The 18,737-nt window shown below is 38.2% G+C and overlaps 1 protein-coding gene across 3 annotated transcripts in view; it reads right to left on the bottom strand.

Annotated features, from left to right (window-relative positions):
• Positions 1-10,623, bottom strand: part of SMG7 (SMG7 nonsense mediated mRNA decay factor) — a 64,114-nt gene extending 53,491 nt beyond the window's left edge. For all 3 annotated transcript variants that reach the window (XM_070940951.1, XM_070940952.1, XM_070940953.1), the window contains exon 1: positions 10,465-10,623. In XM_070940951.1, coding sequence (XP_070797052.1) covers positions 10,465-10,493 — 29 coding nt within the window. In that variant the 5' untranslated portion in view covers positions 10,494-10,623. The remainder of the gene's footprint in view (positions 1-10,464) is intronic.
• Positions 10,624-18,737: the final 8,114 nt, after the last annotated feature.

The raw sequence follows: 18,737 nt of genomic DNA, 5'->3' as shown, positions 1-18,737 counted from the left end.
AGATTCCTTACTTAAAAAATACAAAAGAATTAATAAATATATTGGAATACGATTTGGCATTGACAAGTGTATATCGTTGGCATAAAGACAGACAAAACAGTTGAATCTGATGGATACAGCTTAACAATGAAGATTTAATAAAGGCAGTAGCACCAGAAAAAGGCTACAAATATGTGGGAAATTTGGATACTTCTGATTTATTACAGAATCATACTCTAATACTTCTACTAAGCATATCAAATGAATTTGTAAAATTTTGAAATCAAAGCTAAGTGATGGAAATACCATATACCTGGGTAGTCCCTATTATTTGATGTACAGCAGAAACAATTGACTGGATAGACCTTGATAACTTGGATCAGAAGAACGATAATGTACCATGTTTTGCACTCAAAAATGATACTGATTGGCTATATTTGCGAAGAGCAGAAAGTGTTGGAGGACTCTTACAGATGAAACAAATTATGAAGGAAGAAAAGCATGGCCTGAATGATTACATTTTTAAAAAGCAATAAGGAAAATCCTGAAGGAACTCAACAAGGCTTTTTTTGCCCTGTTTTTGAGGCTTTTTCAGCCCGTTTTTGAGATTTTTTTGGCTAAATTAAAAAAAAAAAAAAACCAGCCTGAAAAAAAACCTCAAAAATGGGCCAAAAAAAGCCTCGAAAACAGTCCGAAAAAAGCCTTGAAAACGGCCTGAAAAAAGGCCCGAAAATGGGGCGCGCAGAGGCCCCCCAAATTTTTTTTTTGTTGATTTCCTCTTCTAAATTTAGGTGTGTCTTATAGTTAGGTGTGTCTTATAGTCCAAAAAATACGGTAAATGCTAAATAGACAATTGAAAATGATTTGCTAATTGGAAGAACAAGCATGGCAATGTATGGTCGATACTTGAAGATTATAGAAGAAAAAGCTTATTTAAAAACCCACATGAAGTTGATTAATATCAGGAGAGTTAAAGAAATTGAAGGCTTTATTTTAGTGGCTCAAGAACAAGCATGAAGGCAAAAATTCAACATGTAACAAACAAAAGCAGATGTTGCCTCTGTAGTAAAAGGATGAAATAATTGACCAGTGGCTAAAGCAAAATTTTACAAACTGACTACAAGAAGTGCTAGGAATGCCAGAATTATTCACTGGAAATTTTGAGAGGTTTGGATTTGAATGCAAGAAAATTGATCATCAAATTGAGAAGATTTTGGAAAATCAAATGGACAAGCATAACATGCCTGATATTACAGATGTTCATAACATCTTGTTCATAATTCACCTGATATAACAGTTATTGGGGGTAAAAGTCTGCTTCATGGATGTTGCTATAGCATCCATGATGCTAGGATTGAGGAAAAACAATTGAAAACATTACAAAAAACTGGGACTTGAAGATTGAAGTTGAATGCTTATAGAAGAAGGAATTTGTTGTTATACCAATGTGTTTGAGGCCCTTGAATGATATTAAAAGAGTTCCTCAATATCTGGAAATATTTATCAGTCTTTAATATCTAACTTTATCAAACAAATATCCCATCCTACATAGAATTGCCTGTATTCTTAGATGCTACCTTAATAATTCTTAGGTGCTTGGTTAGGACTTGAATTGTTAAGTTTCCATCAGTCTTAGACTGAATTTAATTGTAGATTACCTACATATAATACAACTCAAATGGTTTGCCAGATTGGAAAAATTAAACTCAAGATGATTTATATTAAAAACTTAATAAACACACACACACACACACACACACACACAAACTATAAGCGACTTTTTCATTACAGCATATAAAACATTCAAAATATTACTTATGGAACACTAAAATTCTAAATGTTCTTTCAGTTTGTACAGGAAATTGTGAAGTCCATCACACCTCAATAGTTCAGATTATTAGTGACTCAGAATAAGCCTCTATACCAGGGGTTCTCAACCCCAAGGCTATGGTCCACTACCAGGCCATGACTTATTCGCCACCAGGCCATGGGCCAGCTTGCGTGAGCTGGTGCGCGCACACACACATGAGCAGCAGGCTGGCACACATGCACATGTACACAGCTTCACTTGCAGTTGAACTGTGTGTGCATGTGTGTGAGCACCAGACTGCCACTCGCATGAGTCAAGCTGCGCACACCAAAAGCTATATTGATGAAAAATAAGGATATATGTGTATTATTCTATGCATATAATGCCGCATTATTGGTTGAGAACAGTTTGCTGAGAAATCTGGATAGATTCTAGGGTGCATCAAGAAGTATGGATCTTAATGTTGCAAAAATCCAGATAGTTATAAGAAAGAAGACTGCAAGTTTTATATAAACGGCAAAAAAATAGAGCGAGTGAATGACTGCACATACTGGTTGTATATGGTAAAGGATGGTAGGTGATACATGATACGTGGCAAAGAATTAATATTTATCACAATACATGAAAGGGCTGTCTATAAGTGTGTGCTTATCTCCAATTTGTGATGTAAAAGTAAATAGTGGATATACCAGAAAAAAACACTGGTGGAATACAGTCAAAATGAATTAATTTAAAAATCTGTTTGCTAAAATACTAATACACACACCCTCCCTAATGTAATAATAAGTTTATGAATAACTGTAAACACAATGTGTCTGCAAGGATTTGGTTTAAGAATATGTCAAACCTATGCTCTTTTTTCCATCTCAAAAATCACTAAAAAACCCTCCCACAATTTTGTGCTAAGCACAGCATAATTAATACTTTAAGGATTCCCCCCTCCCCAAGTTTGCTGTACAGTGTATGGTAGCTATGATTAACCACAGCAAGAGAAAAACTCAGGATGATTTTTCCCTCTATGGGTACCAATTTTCCAAATTCTAGTGTTCAGAAGATGGTTGGCCTAATTCTCATAATCTAATGGATGTGTTATTGAGGAACATCTCATCCCAGGGTGGATAAAAATCAATGATTTTTTTTTTAAAAAAATAAAAAAAATCAGATTTTTTTTTATTTAAATCGGATTTTTTTAATTTAAATCGGATTTTTTTGATTTTTATCGAATTTATTTTAATAAAAAACTTTTGGGGTAAAAATCTATCGTAAGATAGTTTTCTATTTAAGATACATAAATAATTTAGTTTATTCAGCATGAAATGGAGCTTAGTTATGTAGCATGAGGCTGTATATTCTGCAACACTGGGACTATCGGTGAGTCAACAGTGGGTCAAAGGAGTAGCAGAGATGACAGTTGCTCTTTAAAAATTATGATTTAAATCGAGTTGATTTAAATCAAGCCTTTTTACTAGTGATTTAAATCATGATTTAAATCATGATTTAAATTGTGATTTAAATCAACTCGATTTAAATCAAATCCACCCTGTCTCATCCTACTAGGATTGGCATACCAGCAGAGGTACCATGTAGTGGGTCCCATCAGAGGTACCATGTAGTGGGTCCCATCAGACTCTTGCCCTTTGAAATATCTTGCCCCCCAGAGTGTGGTTGGCTCCCACCCTCCTGACCTTCCATACTAGGATAAAGACGTAGGTCTGCCAGTTGGGGTGGGGCTCCAATGGGGGAATATCATGCTGGAAGTGGTTGACAGATTAATAACAGATCCCCCCCCACCCCCGACTTATCCTATGCCTTTCCTCCCTATCTTTTATTTACAGATGATAATATGTATTTTTATAATGTTTTATTCTTATTGAAAAAAGGCTGTTGCATTGTTTTATACTTTTTAATATCATTAACCACCCAGGGTCACCTTATGGTGAGATCGCAGTAAACAAATTTCATAGATAGATAGATAGATAGATAGATAGATAGATAGATAGGGAGGGATGGAAGGAAGGAAGGGAGGAAGGGAGGAAGGAAGGGAGGAAGGAAGGAGACTAAACTCAACACATTGGAGGCCACAAATGTGTTGAGGAAAAAAAGTATACTATTTTGATATAAACTGGAGTTTTTAAATCTGAATTACCAACAGGCTATTAATAGAATCTTTGAAAATCATGTTGAATATCTGTTCTAAATAAGATTTTGATCTCATTCACTAGACTTTAAATAAACATTAGAGATTCTGAATTCATTGTGTATTTTACCCTCAAACAGGCTCAAAGGCAATCCACAATCAACATAATAGTAAATTGAAAGTTACACCTAATTGCACTACCATATCTTCAAAGTCAAATATAAGAACTGTATTATATTTATATCCCACCTTTTCTCTTTGGAGTTTAAGGCAACATATATAATCCTACAACATAATTATTTACATCACAACTCTCTGAAATAGGTTACACTGAAATTTCATGACTGCACCCACATTCCACATATTTAAAATATATATATTTTCTACCTCTCTAATATGTGATAACATTTTATTTATCAGAGGTCACTTTAGTCAGATTAGAATTTATCTCATGATTTTGAAATATCACAAGTATACCCTAGGCTTTATATGAATATGATGTGGCTTATGTATTATGAATTTATATAGAGAATAAGTGAGTTTGGGATCAATTCTAAATCATAAGCCTATGCATGTTTACTCAGACATCAGCATGACTTCACTCAGTAAGGTTCATAATTTAGTTATCAGTTTTACAGCCTATAATAACTTATCATCTTTTATATACTTCACTTATTATGTTTAATTAATTTAAATTTATTGGCTGCCCAACTTCATGGACTATCACTTAGAGGTGAAAAATATTTAAGGGTCACAATAATTATTGGTTACCCTGATTTTACAATTACAAAATAGTGGTCCTTTACTTTTCATCACAATATTTATAAATAGATTTGCCCCACAATATAATACTGTGACCATACAGGAGCTGTATTTCTCTAGAAAAATTTTATTGTGGGATCAATTTCAAAGGCAAATACTGTTCAGACAAGAACAGTAAGGAAATATGTAAAAAATAACACATCTCTACTGGAACAGACCACAATGGAATTATTATTACAAGAATCTATATATTACTAAAAGTCTTGTTCCTGTTATCTTTAACTGGACAAAGTAGTGCATCATAGGGCAAGAATTTTTGAACTAAGGTATCTCAAATAGGCTAATTTACAGAAAGCATTTAAAAACAAGGACCCATGACTCCTATAGAATTGTCACGAATGTTATAAAACATTTTATGACATAAACTTTATCATGAAACAGTCTATGATATAATACAAATGTCATAAAACATTTCCTATGCTGATGTTTGCCTGTGCTATACAGTTCAGTATAGTCTATTTTCAAGGCAGATATGTTTCAGAATGGATCCCAACATTTCCAGTAAAGGCAATGCATTAGAGCATTGCCTTTACTGGGTCTGCAACCTTTAACACTCAAAGAGCCATTTGGACCCATTTCCCACAGAAAAGCAAGCACTGGGAGCCACAAAACCTGGGTGGGCGTGGCCATCTCAACATCACTCCCACCCAGTCACATGACACCCCCAGCCACGCCCACCCGGGTTTTGTGGCTCCGGGTGTTTTCTGTGGGAAATGGGTCTCTCTCTCTCTCTCTCTCTCTCCCTCCCTCTCATTTTTCTCTTTTTCCTCTCCCTTTCACTCGCTCCCTCTCCCCCTTGCTTTTTCTTTCCTTTCTTTCTCTCTTCTCTCTCTCATTTCCCTCTTTTCCCTCTCATTCTCGCCCTCCAGCTCTCATTTGTGTCCCTCTCTCTCTCTTCTCTCATTTGTTTCTCTTTGCCCCCCCGTGTGTGTGTGTGTGTGTGTGTGTGTGTGTGTGTGTGTTCCCTCTTGAACCATTTCCAAAAACAGGTGAGGATTGGGGGTTTTTTTGTTTTTTGTTTGCTGATGTTCTTTCTTCTTCTTTGGGTGCTTTTTAACATATGATTTAAATCAAGAGTCATTTCAGGTTCCCAGATAAATGAAACTGTTTTGTCCCCCTGCTATGGCTCCTTGTGGGCTGGCTGGCTCTGCCCCTTGCCCTCCCCTCCCAGTCCCTTCTCATGTGGCCTGAGAAAGTAAGGGCGATGGCAGGGATGGAGACTCGCTCCATATTCCAGAGCAGGAGGGAAGCACCCCTGTACTTGCCTTTCATCTTGTGGGTGCTTCTTCTGGAGCTTCTTGGTGCTACATGCACCTCAGTCGCTTGGGGAGACGCACAACTTGCTCTTCGCCCCAAGACACTGGCTCGGCCTGGCTGCAGCTGCCTTCTCTCCCATTGTGAAGCGCGCTAAATTTAAGTGTGCTGCAAGCAGCGAGCAGGCCATGGAGGCAGCGAGAGCAAGTTGCAAGTTGGAAGCACTGGCCCGGCCCAGCCGCAGCACATGCTGCTGCTCTCGCCGCCTCTATGGCTTGCTCACTGCTCTCGCAGCACCTTGCACAACACACTTAAATTTAGCATGCTTCACAATGGGGGAGACGGCGTTCCCTCCTCCTCCTGGAGCCCATTATGATGCAGAGCATTGGCTGCAGCCAGGCCGAGCCAAGTCAGTGTCTTGGGGCAGAGAACAAGTCACTTGTCTCCTCGAGGAACCGAGGTGCGCGCAGCACCAAGAAGAGACTGAAGAAATGCCCGCAAGATGAGAGGCAAGAATATGGAGCGAGTCTCCATCCCCGCTATCCCCCTTACCTTCTCAGGCCATGAGAGGAGTGACTGGGAGGGAAAGGCGAGAGGCGGGGCCAGCTAGCCCACAGGGAGCTACAGCAGGGGGACAAAAGAGCCACATAGGGCTCGGGAGCCACACGTTGCCAACACCCGCATTAGAAGTTGAAGATTTTGAAGAATATTGTAAGAAATATCACTGAAACAATGACCCAACAGAACACAAGTTGTCTAGTTAGTTATAACACCAAAGCTTTGAGAAAGGATTATACAAACAAATCCAAGATAACCTGAAACTGCTACAGAGGATCAGTATGGTCACAATAGAATTATTATATCTAGAGCAATCAAAATACATAATTATTCTGATAAAAGAGAATGTAAAGCAAAATATAAAGACAGAAAATATGGATTGTTAATGAGAAAAAAATTATAATTTCATTACACTCTACCATTAATTACTGTTCAGAACGTTTACAGATATAGAACTATTTATTTCATTTTCTAATAGTGTAAGAGCATAATAAGCTGAATTCGCATATCCACATTTTCTTTCCTCACTTCTAATTTCAATTCAAAAGGCACTAGTTTTCTATAGAAAGTCTGCTTTCATCTCACGTACCATGATGCCCAATAAAAGTAACCAAAGTGATACCATGAGTAGGACTGCAAAGGCATTTTGAGAGATACTTTCAGAATCTACCCTAAAACTATTGCCATGGCCTTCAAAATATTTTCAAACATTGTTTTGAAGAGTCTTCTGCAATTTCACAGCAAATCTTGGAGAGAGAAAAAAAGCAGATAATGTCTACTATATGTGATGTTTTTGATTTTAAAAACTTATCAGAAAAAACTAAGAAACTACAGTTTTAAGTTAAATGGTAAAATCAAAAAAGATCTTTAAAGATGTATCTCCAAGATAACTGATAAAAAAGTCACAGCTTCTCTGGGACAAAAATGAAGAAAAGAAACTGCTACCTTCGATGAAGAAATAGAAGCTAGGTCTACAACTACAGAGGCACTGCTACCAGCAAGTGTTATTCATTTTAGTGGAATAGGTAAAACCTAAGTAAGGCCTGATTTGATAAAGATGGTGGGAGAGTTGATCCAAAAACAAAGTATGATCCTAATGAAAGTTAGTTCAAAACTGTAACTTTTCAAATTACAGTTAGTGTCTTAAATTCAGAAGTCAGTCTAGCTCAATGTGGGAAACTTGTATTAACATTGTAACCACACCCCATCAACTGCCAAACTATTGAATGCCGGTAAAGCATAAATATTTGTCACCAGCATCACCTTTCTTTATCTACATTTAATACATTTATTTAACTTTATTCTTCCAAGAGTGGTGGTCTAGTGTTGAAGACCTTCTCCCTCCTACTCCAAAGGTTGAGAGTTCAATCCTAGGTAGCAGCAGATAGTTCTCTCTTAGGGTGCAAAGAAAAAATATCTGCTGTGAACTCCTGTGGCATCAGGAAGAGTATCTGGCCAGTAAACGCTCAGCTTCATCCAATCCCCCCGACTCTACCCTGAATTTAAGGCATTACAGGATCGTTTTATTTAACTTTATCCTTCCAAACCCTGCTCTCATTTGAAAATAGAAAAAGGAGAACATGAGATACAGAATTGAACATCTTTGGTGTAGTGATGATACCCAAATTCAAAGCTGCAGAAGGAAATATAGAATAAAATATACAGTAAAAGTATGGTAGAACATTTTAGCTCCCATGAAGCTAAATTTATGCTTTGGCAGAAAGAAATGAAGGCACCAAAGAGCAAGCCTAAAGAACCTAAAGGTGATACAGAATAATCATTGAGGTGTAAGACAGCCTCCGCAAAATAATCAGGTGTTGTGTTTCCCAAATTTATCTCCAATTACAAGTCTTTAGAGCTTCCAAGCATACATACATACATACATACATACATTTACAAAATGGAGAAGATCCATTATCCAAGAACACATGGAGGTTTTTCACTGAGAAAGCCTAAAACTGGCTAAATCCTTATTTGGACACACTGCTTTAAAACACATAGGAATTATTATTCTTTTTTTTTTGCATTTTCATACAGCTTAATAGTTTACAGTTGTCAGTATGAACTTCTGGGCCATACATCGAAAAAATTTTAAAAATCATTTTTGCAAAACTTAAATGTATGTTGATAAAACAAAAATAAGTCCATGGCTATGCTATCTATATTATTCTATGAACTGGGTAAATAATAACAATGACGTGTATACAACTGTATAGCATTGAAATATTCTAGAAACATAGTTTATGCTAGTCTTATTTAAAAGGATAGAATAATGCATAGAAATATCTGGGATATAACATACTAAAATTGAGAAGTGTTTTTTCTTTATTCATATTATATTCTATGGCCAAAAATTATGTGCAGTATAGGCATCATCCAACAACAAGGATCTTTTTATTTGTATTCTTCTATCCCATTTTCTATCCCATTACAAATAATTCAAAGTGGCAAACATATCAACACACTTGCCTATTTTCCCCAGAACAACAACTCTGTGAGGCAAGTTGGGTTGAGAACAATTTACTGGCCCAAGGTCATCCAGCTGGCTTCCATGGCTAAGGAGGGAGTAGAACTCAAGAGTCTCCCACTTTCTAGCCTGGTGCTTTAACCACTTGAATTATCTCTTTTCTTTCCAGACAAATAATTTGATTTAGAATTAGTTGACACTGCAAGCTTAGAAGAAGAGACTTGCAGAGGACTGATAATCAAGTTATCATAATTTGGAAATTAATTATAAAGCACCTTAAAGATAGAACTCCCAGAAATATTTTATGGGAGTTACTGATTAACTTTACACCGGACGTAAATTCTTGTACCATTTAACAACGTAAAGCATAACTGTGTAACTGAATTTATAGGACTGCTTTCAATTACTGCAACTACAATTCAGGCTGAGAGATAAGTGAATTAACATACGTATATCTAGGGCAGCACTTGCATCTTTAAATGAACAAGAGCTCCTCACTTCAGTTCCCTAATAGCCTGTTCCTCTCTGCCATGCAGTCTTCTCATTTGCTCAGCCAACCATTGTCTCACCCATCAGCCATGAAACGTCACTGCCCTTCTGCACATTTTCCACTATATCTCCCTCTCGGTACAGCGCTAGAGCAATCCCTCCTCTGTAGAACAACCCTCTAATTTTGCCTCCTTTATCATCTCCTGCATGTGCACACACATGTCATTTTATTTGTATCACCTACACCCAGCCTTAAAATCGCTTGCAATGTTACTCTATTTCAGAAGGTGTGTACGGAGCACAGAAAGGCTGATGAGATGGTGAGGAATCCATGTTCCATTTTACCCCCTTAGTCTATTCACTTACTTTTCCAGGTACAATCGTGCTGCTCAAAATAAACCAATCATGAACACACACCAGACAAATCCCAGACCGATATTATTGTAATGTCTTTAGGTTAAATAAAATACCAATTGGGGGTGGGGGGGGAGAAGGTAGATTTTTCACACACACACACATGCTCAGGCACACAGTTGCTGAATAAGCGTCAGGTAACTAATACTATGAATGCTAGAATTGAGGGATGTTTTTTTTTTTAAAAAAAAAAAGCCTATAGGAGAACATATGTTTCTCTTCCTCCTGTCACTCTCTCCATCTTCTTCACCAGGAGACCTTCCTTTCCAAAGAGCAGCACAGCATCCCACTCACACACTGGAGTCTCTTCCAGATCTTGTAAAGCTGAGTTTTGATTATTCCTGGTTTTTTGCTGGGTTAGCGGCTCCTCCAGTCCAGCTTTCCCAAATGGTGTTTAATCTTTCCGCACCCCCATCCCCAACACACACACACACACACACACACACACACACACACACACACACTCTTTCTCCCTCTCTCTTTCTCTCTTTAACGTGCTTCCCATCCTCAATAGGATTTCCCCATCCTCCTCACCGGAGATACTGAGCGCAAAGCAGGCTCATCCTCCGCCGCCGCCGCCGCTCGCTGCCCGCCAGTCCACGCCGGCCCCGCGTCGGGGTCTACAGCTCGGGCCCTTCCGCAGCCTGGGAGCCGCAGCCGCCGCTGCTGCTGCCGCCTCCGGCCGCCGCCATCTTCCCGTGTCGGGCCCAGGCTCTTCCTGGAGAGGGAGGAGGCGGGAGGCGGGAAGAGGGGGAAGAGGTAGCAGCGAGGGGAGGAGGAACAGTTCCGCTCTCCGCCTCCTGACTGGGGGAAAGGAATTCTCGCGAGAGCCGCTCAAACTGCCCCGCCTCCACGTTGAAGGCGGCTGTCGCCTCCCCTGATTCGCGCGGAGCCAGGCGGGCAGGTGCTTGACTACTAGCCGGCGAGCCTCTCAAGTCAATGCCTCCTTTTTCTACCTTCCCACCCTCACTTCCGGGCGCGGCCCAAGCTCAAAGGGACCCACTTCCGTCTCTAGTGCACAGGGAAACCCTTCCCTTGTCAGCTCGTGGGCCCGCAAGGCGGCCTTCTAATGCGACTTTCCATTGGCGGTGCTGCTGTCATAGCAACGGGGAGTTGCGTGCGAGTGGAGGAGGGGGGATGAACAGTGGTGTGGTGTGTGTTATCGCCATGGTAACCGTCGCGACTCCTCTAGCGCGCGCTCCTTCCCCAACTCCCGCCGGGAAAGTCACCAGCTCCCTCCTTCCCTCACTCTCCTGACGCCCGTCTTAACCTGTGCGAAGACATCCACGGAGACATCTTTTGACACGCACACCCCGCCCAGAATAAGTGGGATTCGTTTTAGTAAAACTACTCGAAGTCTGCCGTGACGCTCGTCGCACCCGTCCGAAGGCTGAGGGTGCCGATCGGAAGAGCCGAGATTTAGTTAACGTTTGACGAGAGGTGGGACTAACCTTCGAGCCACGGGATTACCGTGGCGGCTTCTCTCGACTCTTGCTGGAGTCGCTTTCCAGCTGGCACCCGAATTTTTCTTCTCCTGCACGTGGCAGTTGCTCCTTGGGAGTGCCAGGAATAACCGATGAAATAAAAGTAGAACACTGCATTGTTTAAACTTGGGGTTCTTGGATCCCTGCCAAAACCCCTGCCTATTTTTAAAAGAAAGTCTTTAATGAAGGGAGTGGAAGGAGGCATGCTGCAGAAGAAATTGCCAACCTTTTGCATCAAGGGCAAGAGTGCTTCTCTAGACCTTAAGCAGTGCCATGAGGGTTTTTTTTTTTTTTTTTGGAAAGTAAAGTAGAAGATGACTGGCCCAGTCCTTTTGTGCACCCTTTATCTCTCCCTCCCCCCCACACACACACACCACCACCACAAAAGAAAAAAAGGAGAGAAATATATTCAGGGAGTAATAAAAGATATATTGAGAATTGTAAAGGTGGTGGGCATTTCCTTCCTTCCTCCCTCCCTCCCTCCTCCTCTGTGGTATACATGCCCAATTTGCAAGAGCAAATTCTGAAGGGAAACTAGATTGCTTTAAATGTAAAAATATTTTTAATATAACTTTTTTTATATAAAACAAGAAAGCCAGAAACGACTGTGACAACGATGAAGAACAAGATTTTTATCCTCTAAGACATAGAATGTTTTTTTCCCAATCATTGGTCTGTGGCAGGTGTTATTGATACTTATAAACAATCCTTCAGAATGGAAATATTTGTTTTGGAATGTTTCTTATCTTTCCTCTATAGACATTTCCTCCATTACTTCAATTGTCATCAGTGGTTTCTATTTTAAAAAACAACATTTCAGAGGTGTGGGTTGGTTTTTTTTTTTAGCCTATTTTGTACAACTCTCATTTTTCAATATATTCACTATGTCTATATAAAGCCTATGTCTTCAGGCAATCCTCTCATAACTGGCAAGTCCAATCTGGTCTTCAATCCATTGTGTGAAAGGGATTTATCTTTCCAATGCTGCAATATTGGCATATTTGGCATAATAAAGCTGAGAAGCTATTTACATTGTCCAGTTGTTAAATTCCAAGGACTAGGTATGTGGTTCAAGAGAATATTATTGTCTGAAAATTTTAGCTTTTGTCGCACAATTACATTTATGTAATTCAGTACTTTCCCCCAAAACTTATTAAGTATAAGACATTATAAAAGTGTGTTTTAAAGAAGCATAATCCTTATTATATCTCCAACAAAATTCTGTTTTAGACAGTCCTTTTCTATACAAATATAACAGACTTTAATGACTTCAAAATATTTTTGTTATGTAAATCATAATTTGAGATCTATTAGCATGCTTGCTATAGAAGCCAAATCATTCTCCCATTGTCTAGGCAATATAGGAACCTCTGTTTCTTTATTTCATTTATTTCTTAGCATCTGCATATCAAATTGATTTCTTGATAACAAATATCTATAAAAACTAATACCAAGCCTTTTTAATTTTAAAGGATTTAACAGTCCTAATCCCAGTATCTCAGCTGTCTCAGAAGCTAAAGGTCTGCAGGTCCAACAATTTGTATTCAACCGACTTGTGTACTACTGCATAAATCTCTGTATGTTCTCCAATAATACATGCCAAGGGTTCCATTCAAATATTTAAAAAGCAAATGTGAAAATGGACATCTTTGTCTTATTCCTCTAAATAGAGGGAAAGTAGAAGAAGACATACCATTAACCTTTATTTTAGTTATAAGTGACTCATATAATATCATGACCCATTTTACAAATTCAAAAGGAAATCTGAACCTGTTCATATACTGTTTATATATATCTTGTCAAAGACCTTTTCAGCATCTAATGATAACATTATAAATTGATCTTTATTCAAATCTATTATATCTACAACTAAATTGTCTGATACTTGTCTAGTTTTTATAAACCCTGCTTAGTCATTTTTAATAATCAGATTCACCTAACAACTGTATTATTAAATTAACAACAGCAGTGATTCATTAACAACTGGCAAGAAAGAAAATGGGGCAAAACTCACATAACAAATGTCTCGCTTAGCAACAAAAATTGTGGGCTCAATTGTGGTCATAAGTTGAGGACTACCTGTATCATCTAACTTTGGTATGTTAGCTTTATTTAAAAATGCCTTTATATCTTCACTTGATATATTCTCTAGTATGCTGTATAACTCTGAATAAATTTTTTAAAATTTGTATCCTTTGAAGTTTTATACATTTCATTCATTTCATCTCTGATATTTGGAATCATTGTCCTATATTTCTTTTGCTTCAGACAGTTAGCCAAGAACTTAACAGTGTCTTTCATTATTCTCTTGTCATAAATTATTTTCCCGGTTATTTTTACAGTGTTTATAAACATTTTTAGATAGACTCCCTTAAAAGCCATATATACATGTTTGCCTTGCTGTTTTGTGTTCTGTTTCTATTCATTTTTGCTTGAATTTGGTTAACTTTTATTATAGATTTATGCTGTTAGCTTTGTCGAAATTACTGATAGAGTTGTGTACTATCCGTAAAACATTGGTAAGCTGCTTGTTGCTGTGAGCAAGTAGATGACTATATCCATTTTCTAAAAATTTTACACCAATAATTTCTTTGATGTTCTTGGCAACTCTGAGAAGTTATCAGCATGCCTCAAGTTTTTAATTCAGTTTGTCCATGCCATTTTCTTATTTATCTCGTTCACTTCCCTATTTCTATAGAGGGAAGAGGACGGGTAACACAGTTGAATATTTCAATTAATAGTGGCTCAGGGCCTCCACTTCTTATAATTCCAGATATTTTTGTAAGAAAAATCATGGCAATCTTGACTAACTCATCTTTATTTCTAAACTATGAGCCAAACAAGGTATTATATGAAGTTCCATGATTTGTGTTTCCATATCTCTTTTCCCCCATAGAAATCAGCTGCACATCAAGGTGATAGTAGAATATCGGTAAGGAGATATAATTACTTGTGGCCATGTATGCACAAGCTCTTTGTGCCAGTTTGAAAACAGAGCTTATTTGTTTCTGGCTCAACTATAATGCAAGATTGAAGCCACAGCAAAGCTAATGTTTATCTTTGTGACATTGAAGTGCAAGGCAATGGAGCTAACCATGGTCCTGTTCACAGTTGGTGACACCATCTATCTCTCCACATTTCTTGACTCCTGTACAGTACTCACTCCATTCTAACAAGTCCTTGAAAGAAAACAGTAGCTGGATAACTTTGTAGCTGAACTGTTCAACTGATCAGATTTTTTTAAAAAATATGAACAAATGCAAAAAACATGAAATAAGGACATGGATGGGACTGAGGGATATACTAGCAATGCATTTCATTTCCCTCTATGGAATAATACCTATAGTCTTACTTTATTCCAGGATCTGGGACAATTGAGGGCAAGTTAATAATAATTAGATATAATTTTCTATGCCTAGAAACTGGGAACAAATCATTGTTTATTATTGTATGTGAACTTAAGATACTGACATTCCAATGCAAATCCCTTTATTATGAATAAATGTGTCAGCACCCAAGGGTGCCTGTACTGTTCCTTCCTTCTCCAAGCCTGCTAGAAGCTTCATAGGGAAAGCATAAGTAGACAAAGAAAAAAGGGCAATTGTAAAATAATTAAATCATACATTAATGTCACTCTAAATATCATATGGTCCCCAGTATTCCTTCACTACACCCTCCCAAACCATTCAGAGAACAAAAACCAGCTATAATTCAATACAAGTCAGAAAGTATTTTCTGCTGTATCACAGTTTTAATGCAGAGCATGAGGCAGCTTTTTGATGCACATGTCATGGCAATTTCACTGAGAATACTTTCACAGTACAATGTGATCTATGTCTCATCTCAAAATCCTTCAAAGAGTAGAGTCATTGCCTATTTCTGATTTAAAAGTAATTATGGCTGTGGTGCTGAATAGTCTTAATATAGATCACAGAGTTCATTAAATTATTATGAAAAAGGAGAAAGAGTTTAGTTACATTTTTTAAAATCTTGGCACATCCATGATAAAAGATTCTTTTGCCCCAGATGCCCCATACAGATAGTGTACATTTTGAAATGTGTCACACTGGCAAACGGGAATATTTGCATCTGTGGTTTTCTGTTGTTAAGAGACAGGCTAGAGGCACTGAGACATTTGTTCAAATCATGAACAGCAGTTTTGATAAAATCTATATTAGTTTCTGGACTAATATTCCCCAATCTGGTGCTCTTTAGATGAGTTAGTTTACAACTCCTTTCATGATTTCTAGCACTTACGGAGACTCATCTATTTGGGAATGGCTCCTGCGGACTGACTTGCAGCTCATTAGAATTTCCAGATCAAGTTTCTGGGAGACTATGGGGATCTCATGGGCAGGGTTTTACCGCTGAACAATTAAATGTGCAGTTTTCTGCCCTTCTTTGCTACCATCTGGTCTGGTATTTTTCAGCCTTGATACAGTATGCCTGTTCCCTTTCTTGATCCCTTCACAATAGAAAGTTGAAGCAAAGGAAACAGCAATGGTTGCTGAGGGAGCCTCTAAAAGCTCTGCATCCAGGGCTGCTGCTTGAACAATGATTAGCAGAAAACTGGCAGTAGAGCACAAGATAGTATTTCACAGCTCCCTGCCAGCAAAGCTGCCATGGAGTTCTGCCCTTGGGCACCTACCTCTGGGCTGCAAGAATCTGGATGACCACTAGCTTTGGTTAGATAGATAGAATATCCTCTGTTGTCATCTAGCATTTGTTCAGAGATCTGCAGTCTTTGTCTGGTGACCCTATCCCATTTGACCAGGCTTGTTGAATGCATGGAGAAAAGAATACATGGCAAACGGGTTTTAGAAGGTCCACTGCATCTGTGGAGTCATTTGTTTTGGGGCACCTTTCCTTTAAAGCAAAACAAGAAGTAACGGTTGGAAACCTTATCAAAGAGACATCCAACCTAGAACTAAGAAGAAATTTCCTGACAGTGAGAATAATCAATCAATAAAATGACTTGCCTCCAGAAGTTGTGTGGAGCTCCAACACAGGAAGTTTTTAAGAATAGATGCCGTCGGTCCAGAATAAAATGGAGTCTCCTGCTTCAGTATGGGGTTGGATTAAAAGACCACTTCCAACCCTGTTATTATGTATTCTGTATTCTTTCATTATATTTATGCCAGTGAAAACCACTATCTCTTACCCAGCTGCAAACTACTAAGAATAACAATATTTCTTAATTGTGTATTACAAGAACAAACATGCCTTGCCTAGAACTCCCTCCTATTTCACAGCTGGGCAAAAAATAGTTGAGGATTTACTAGCAGTTTTGCTGTACATCACAAAGCAGTTCTGATTGTCAGTGATTTAACACAGGCAGTATAACAATTTCCCCCATTTTCTACAGCACATTATTGAAATGGAGGAAAGCTTGAGGGGAAAAATGAGCCTGGGTTATTGTGTGACCCCAATAATTCTGGTATTTAAACCAAATTGAGGAGTTGAATGGCTTTTCTTCACATTATTATTCTATAAGATACAATGTTTGCATATAGATCTAAAAATAAAATCATGATAATTTCAAGGCAAGCTCCAAACCTCACAATAGATGTGAGGAAAGGAAGAACTAAAACAAAGGAAAGCAGCTCCCCAAATTGACCAGATTTTGTTTCGCTCCTTATTGTTTTGCTCCTTCACGTTTTATTTTCCTTGAAACTGAGGACGCAAAAATAGTCTGAGCACAATACTAAAAGCAGATCTGTCAGTCTTGGGCTCCAAAAAGACACAATGTACTCTGGCATAGGTTGAATGTGTTTTTTGCTTCTTCCTTGGTTTGATTTAAAAAGCCCATGTATTCTGAATGTCTTATAGCTTAAATGTCCATAAGTTCTATTTTCTTGTGAGGCTGTGCATGACCTTATTATATGCAAGCCTTGGAAAGATCTTCCTTTATATCAGAGAGCAAAAAGAATTATAGGCTTTGAAGCAGCCTGCTCATAAAATCAGAGGATAAGATGTAGTTCTCCAGGGAGAAGTCCCTGAATAAAACCAACTTCGAACTCCCTGCAATTAGAGACTTACCTGTCCCTGACCCAATCACTGGGACACGGTTTAGAGATTTAGATTCGTGCACTGAATTGATGCATTCATTTTCTTGCATCCCTGTTCCCATTTCTTCGGCATAAATTAGGTCTTCCACAGAGCAGCTTTAAAAGTCTCCCCACATATATTTAAGATTAACAGGTAATCTGCTTTTTCTGTGGTTGAGCTCATATCATGGAACAAAGTAGCATTGAAGTTGAGTCTGGAGTCCTTCAAGTGACAATTTAGGAGGCAGTTTAAAGCTTATCTCTCCTCATTATCCAGGATTTTTTTCAAGTTTTAAGTTGTTGATGTTAGTCTTAATAATGTTTTAGAATTGTAAATGATTTTCTAATTTTATCTTTCTTCTTGTAAGCCATCCAGAGCTATTGGCTGAAGTGGAATGGACATTTATATATTAATAAGTACATTCCTTCTAGGTAGTTTTCTGACACAAAGCTAAGTTCTGAGTTTTCTAATGATCAGAAGTGCATTTTAAAAGCAGAACTACAGTGATTGTTTTTTTAAAAAAGGTATCTACTTATGCCTGATAATCCCCTAAAATTTTGTAAAGTTATTTTTTCCGGTAGAAATAGAATGCTTATAGTAATTTCTTATAGTAAGAATCCCATCCTTCTATGATAGTTCAGGTCTTTATTTGCTTCCCAGCAACAGGTTGCTTATCTCTTTTTGTGTATCTCTTTCTCCCTTTCTAAATGTATATGTATATGTGTACGAAGGGGGGGGAGAAAGAGAGAATCAGTCATTGTGGTTAGTGTTTAAGCTGCTAGAGTAGTAATAGGAACACCCAGATTTTAGTCCTCCCTTGAGAGAAGTTGGTTGGATGATTTTGGGCCAGTCATTGTCTTTCATACCTATACTATGTTGAAAAACATCTATGTACTAACCTGCACTAGGCCAATATGATAGACTATGGTCCATAATTTTCAATGAAAAAGGCCTTAATTCTGCTGTGGATTCATTCAGGCTGATAATGCACACACTAGAATCGAATCGAATCGAATCGAATCGAATCGAATCGAATCGAATCGAATCGAATCGAATAGAATAGAATAGAATAGAATAGAATAGAATAACAGAGTTGGAAGGGACTTTGGAGGTCTTCTAGTCCAACCCTCTGCCCAGGCAGGAAACCCTACACCACTTCAGACAAATGGTTATCCAACATCTTCTTTAAAAATGTCCAGTGTTGGAGCATTCACAACTTCTGCAGGCAAGTTGTTCCACTTATTAATTGTTCTAACTGTCAGGAAATTTCTCCTT

The sequence above is a fragment of the Pituophis catenifer genome, unplaced genomic scaffold (assembly GCF_029215685.1).
Source record: "Pituophis catenifer annectens isolate HBS135680 unplaced genomic scaffold, rPitCat1.0.hap2 SCAF_3, whole genome shotgun sequence".
In the NCBI taxonomy this organism is placed as follows: Eukaryota; Metazoa; Chordata; class Lepidosauria; order Squamata; family Colubridae; genus Pituophis; species Pituophis catenifer.
This window is presented reverse-complemented; position numbering and strand designations above follow the sequence as displayed.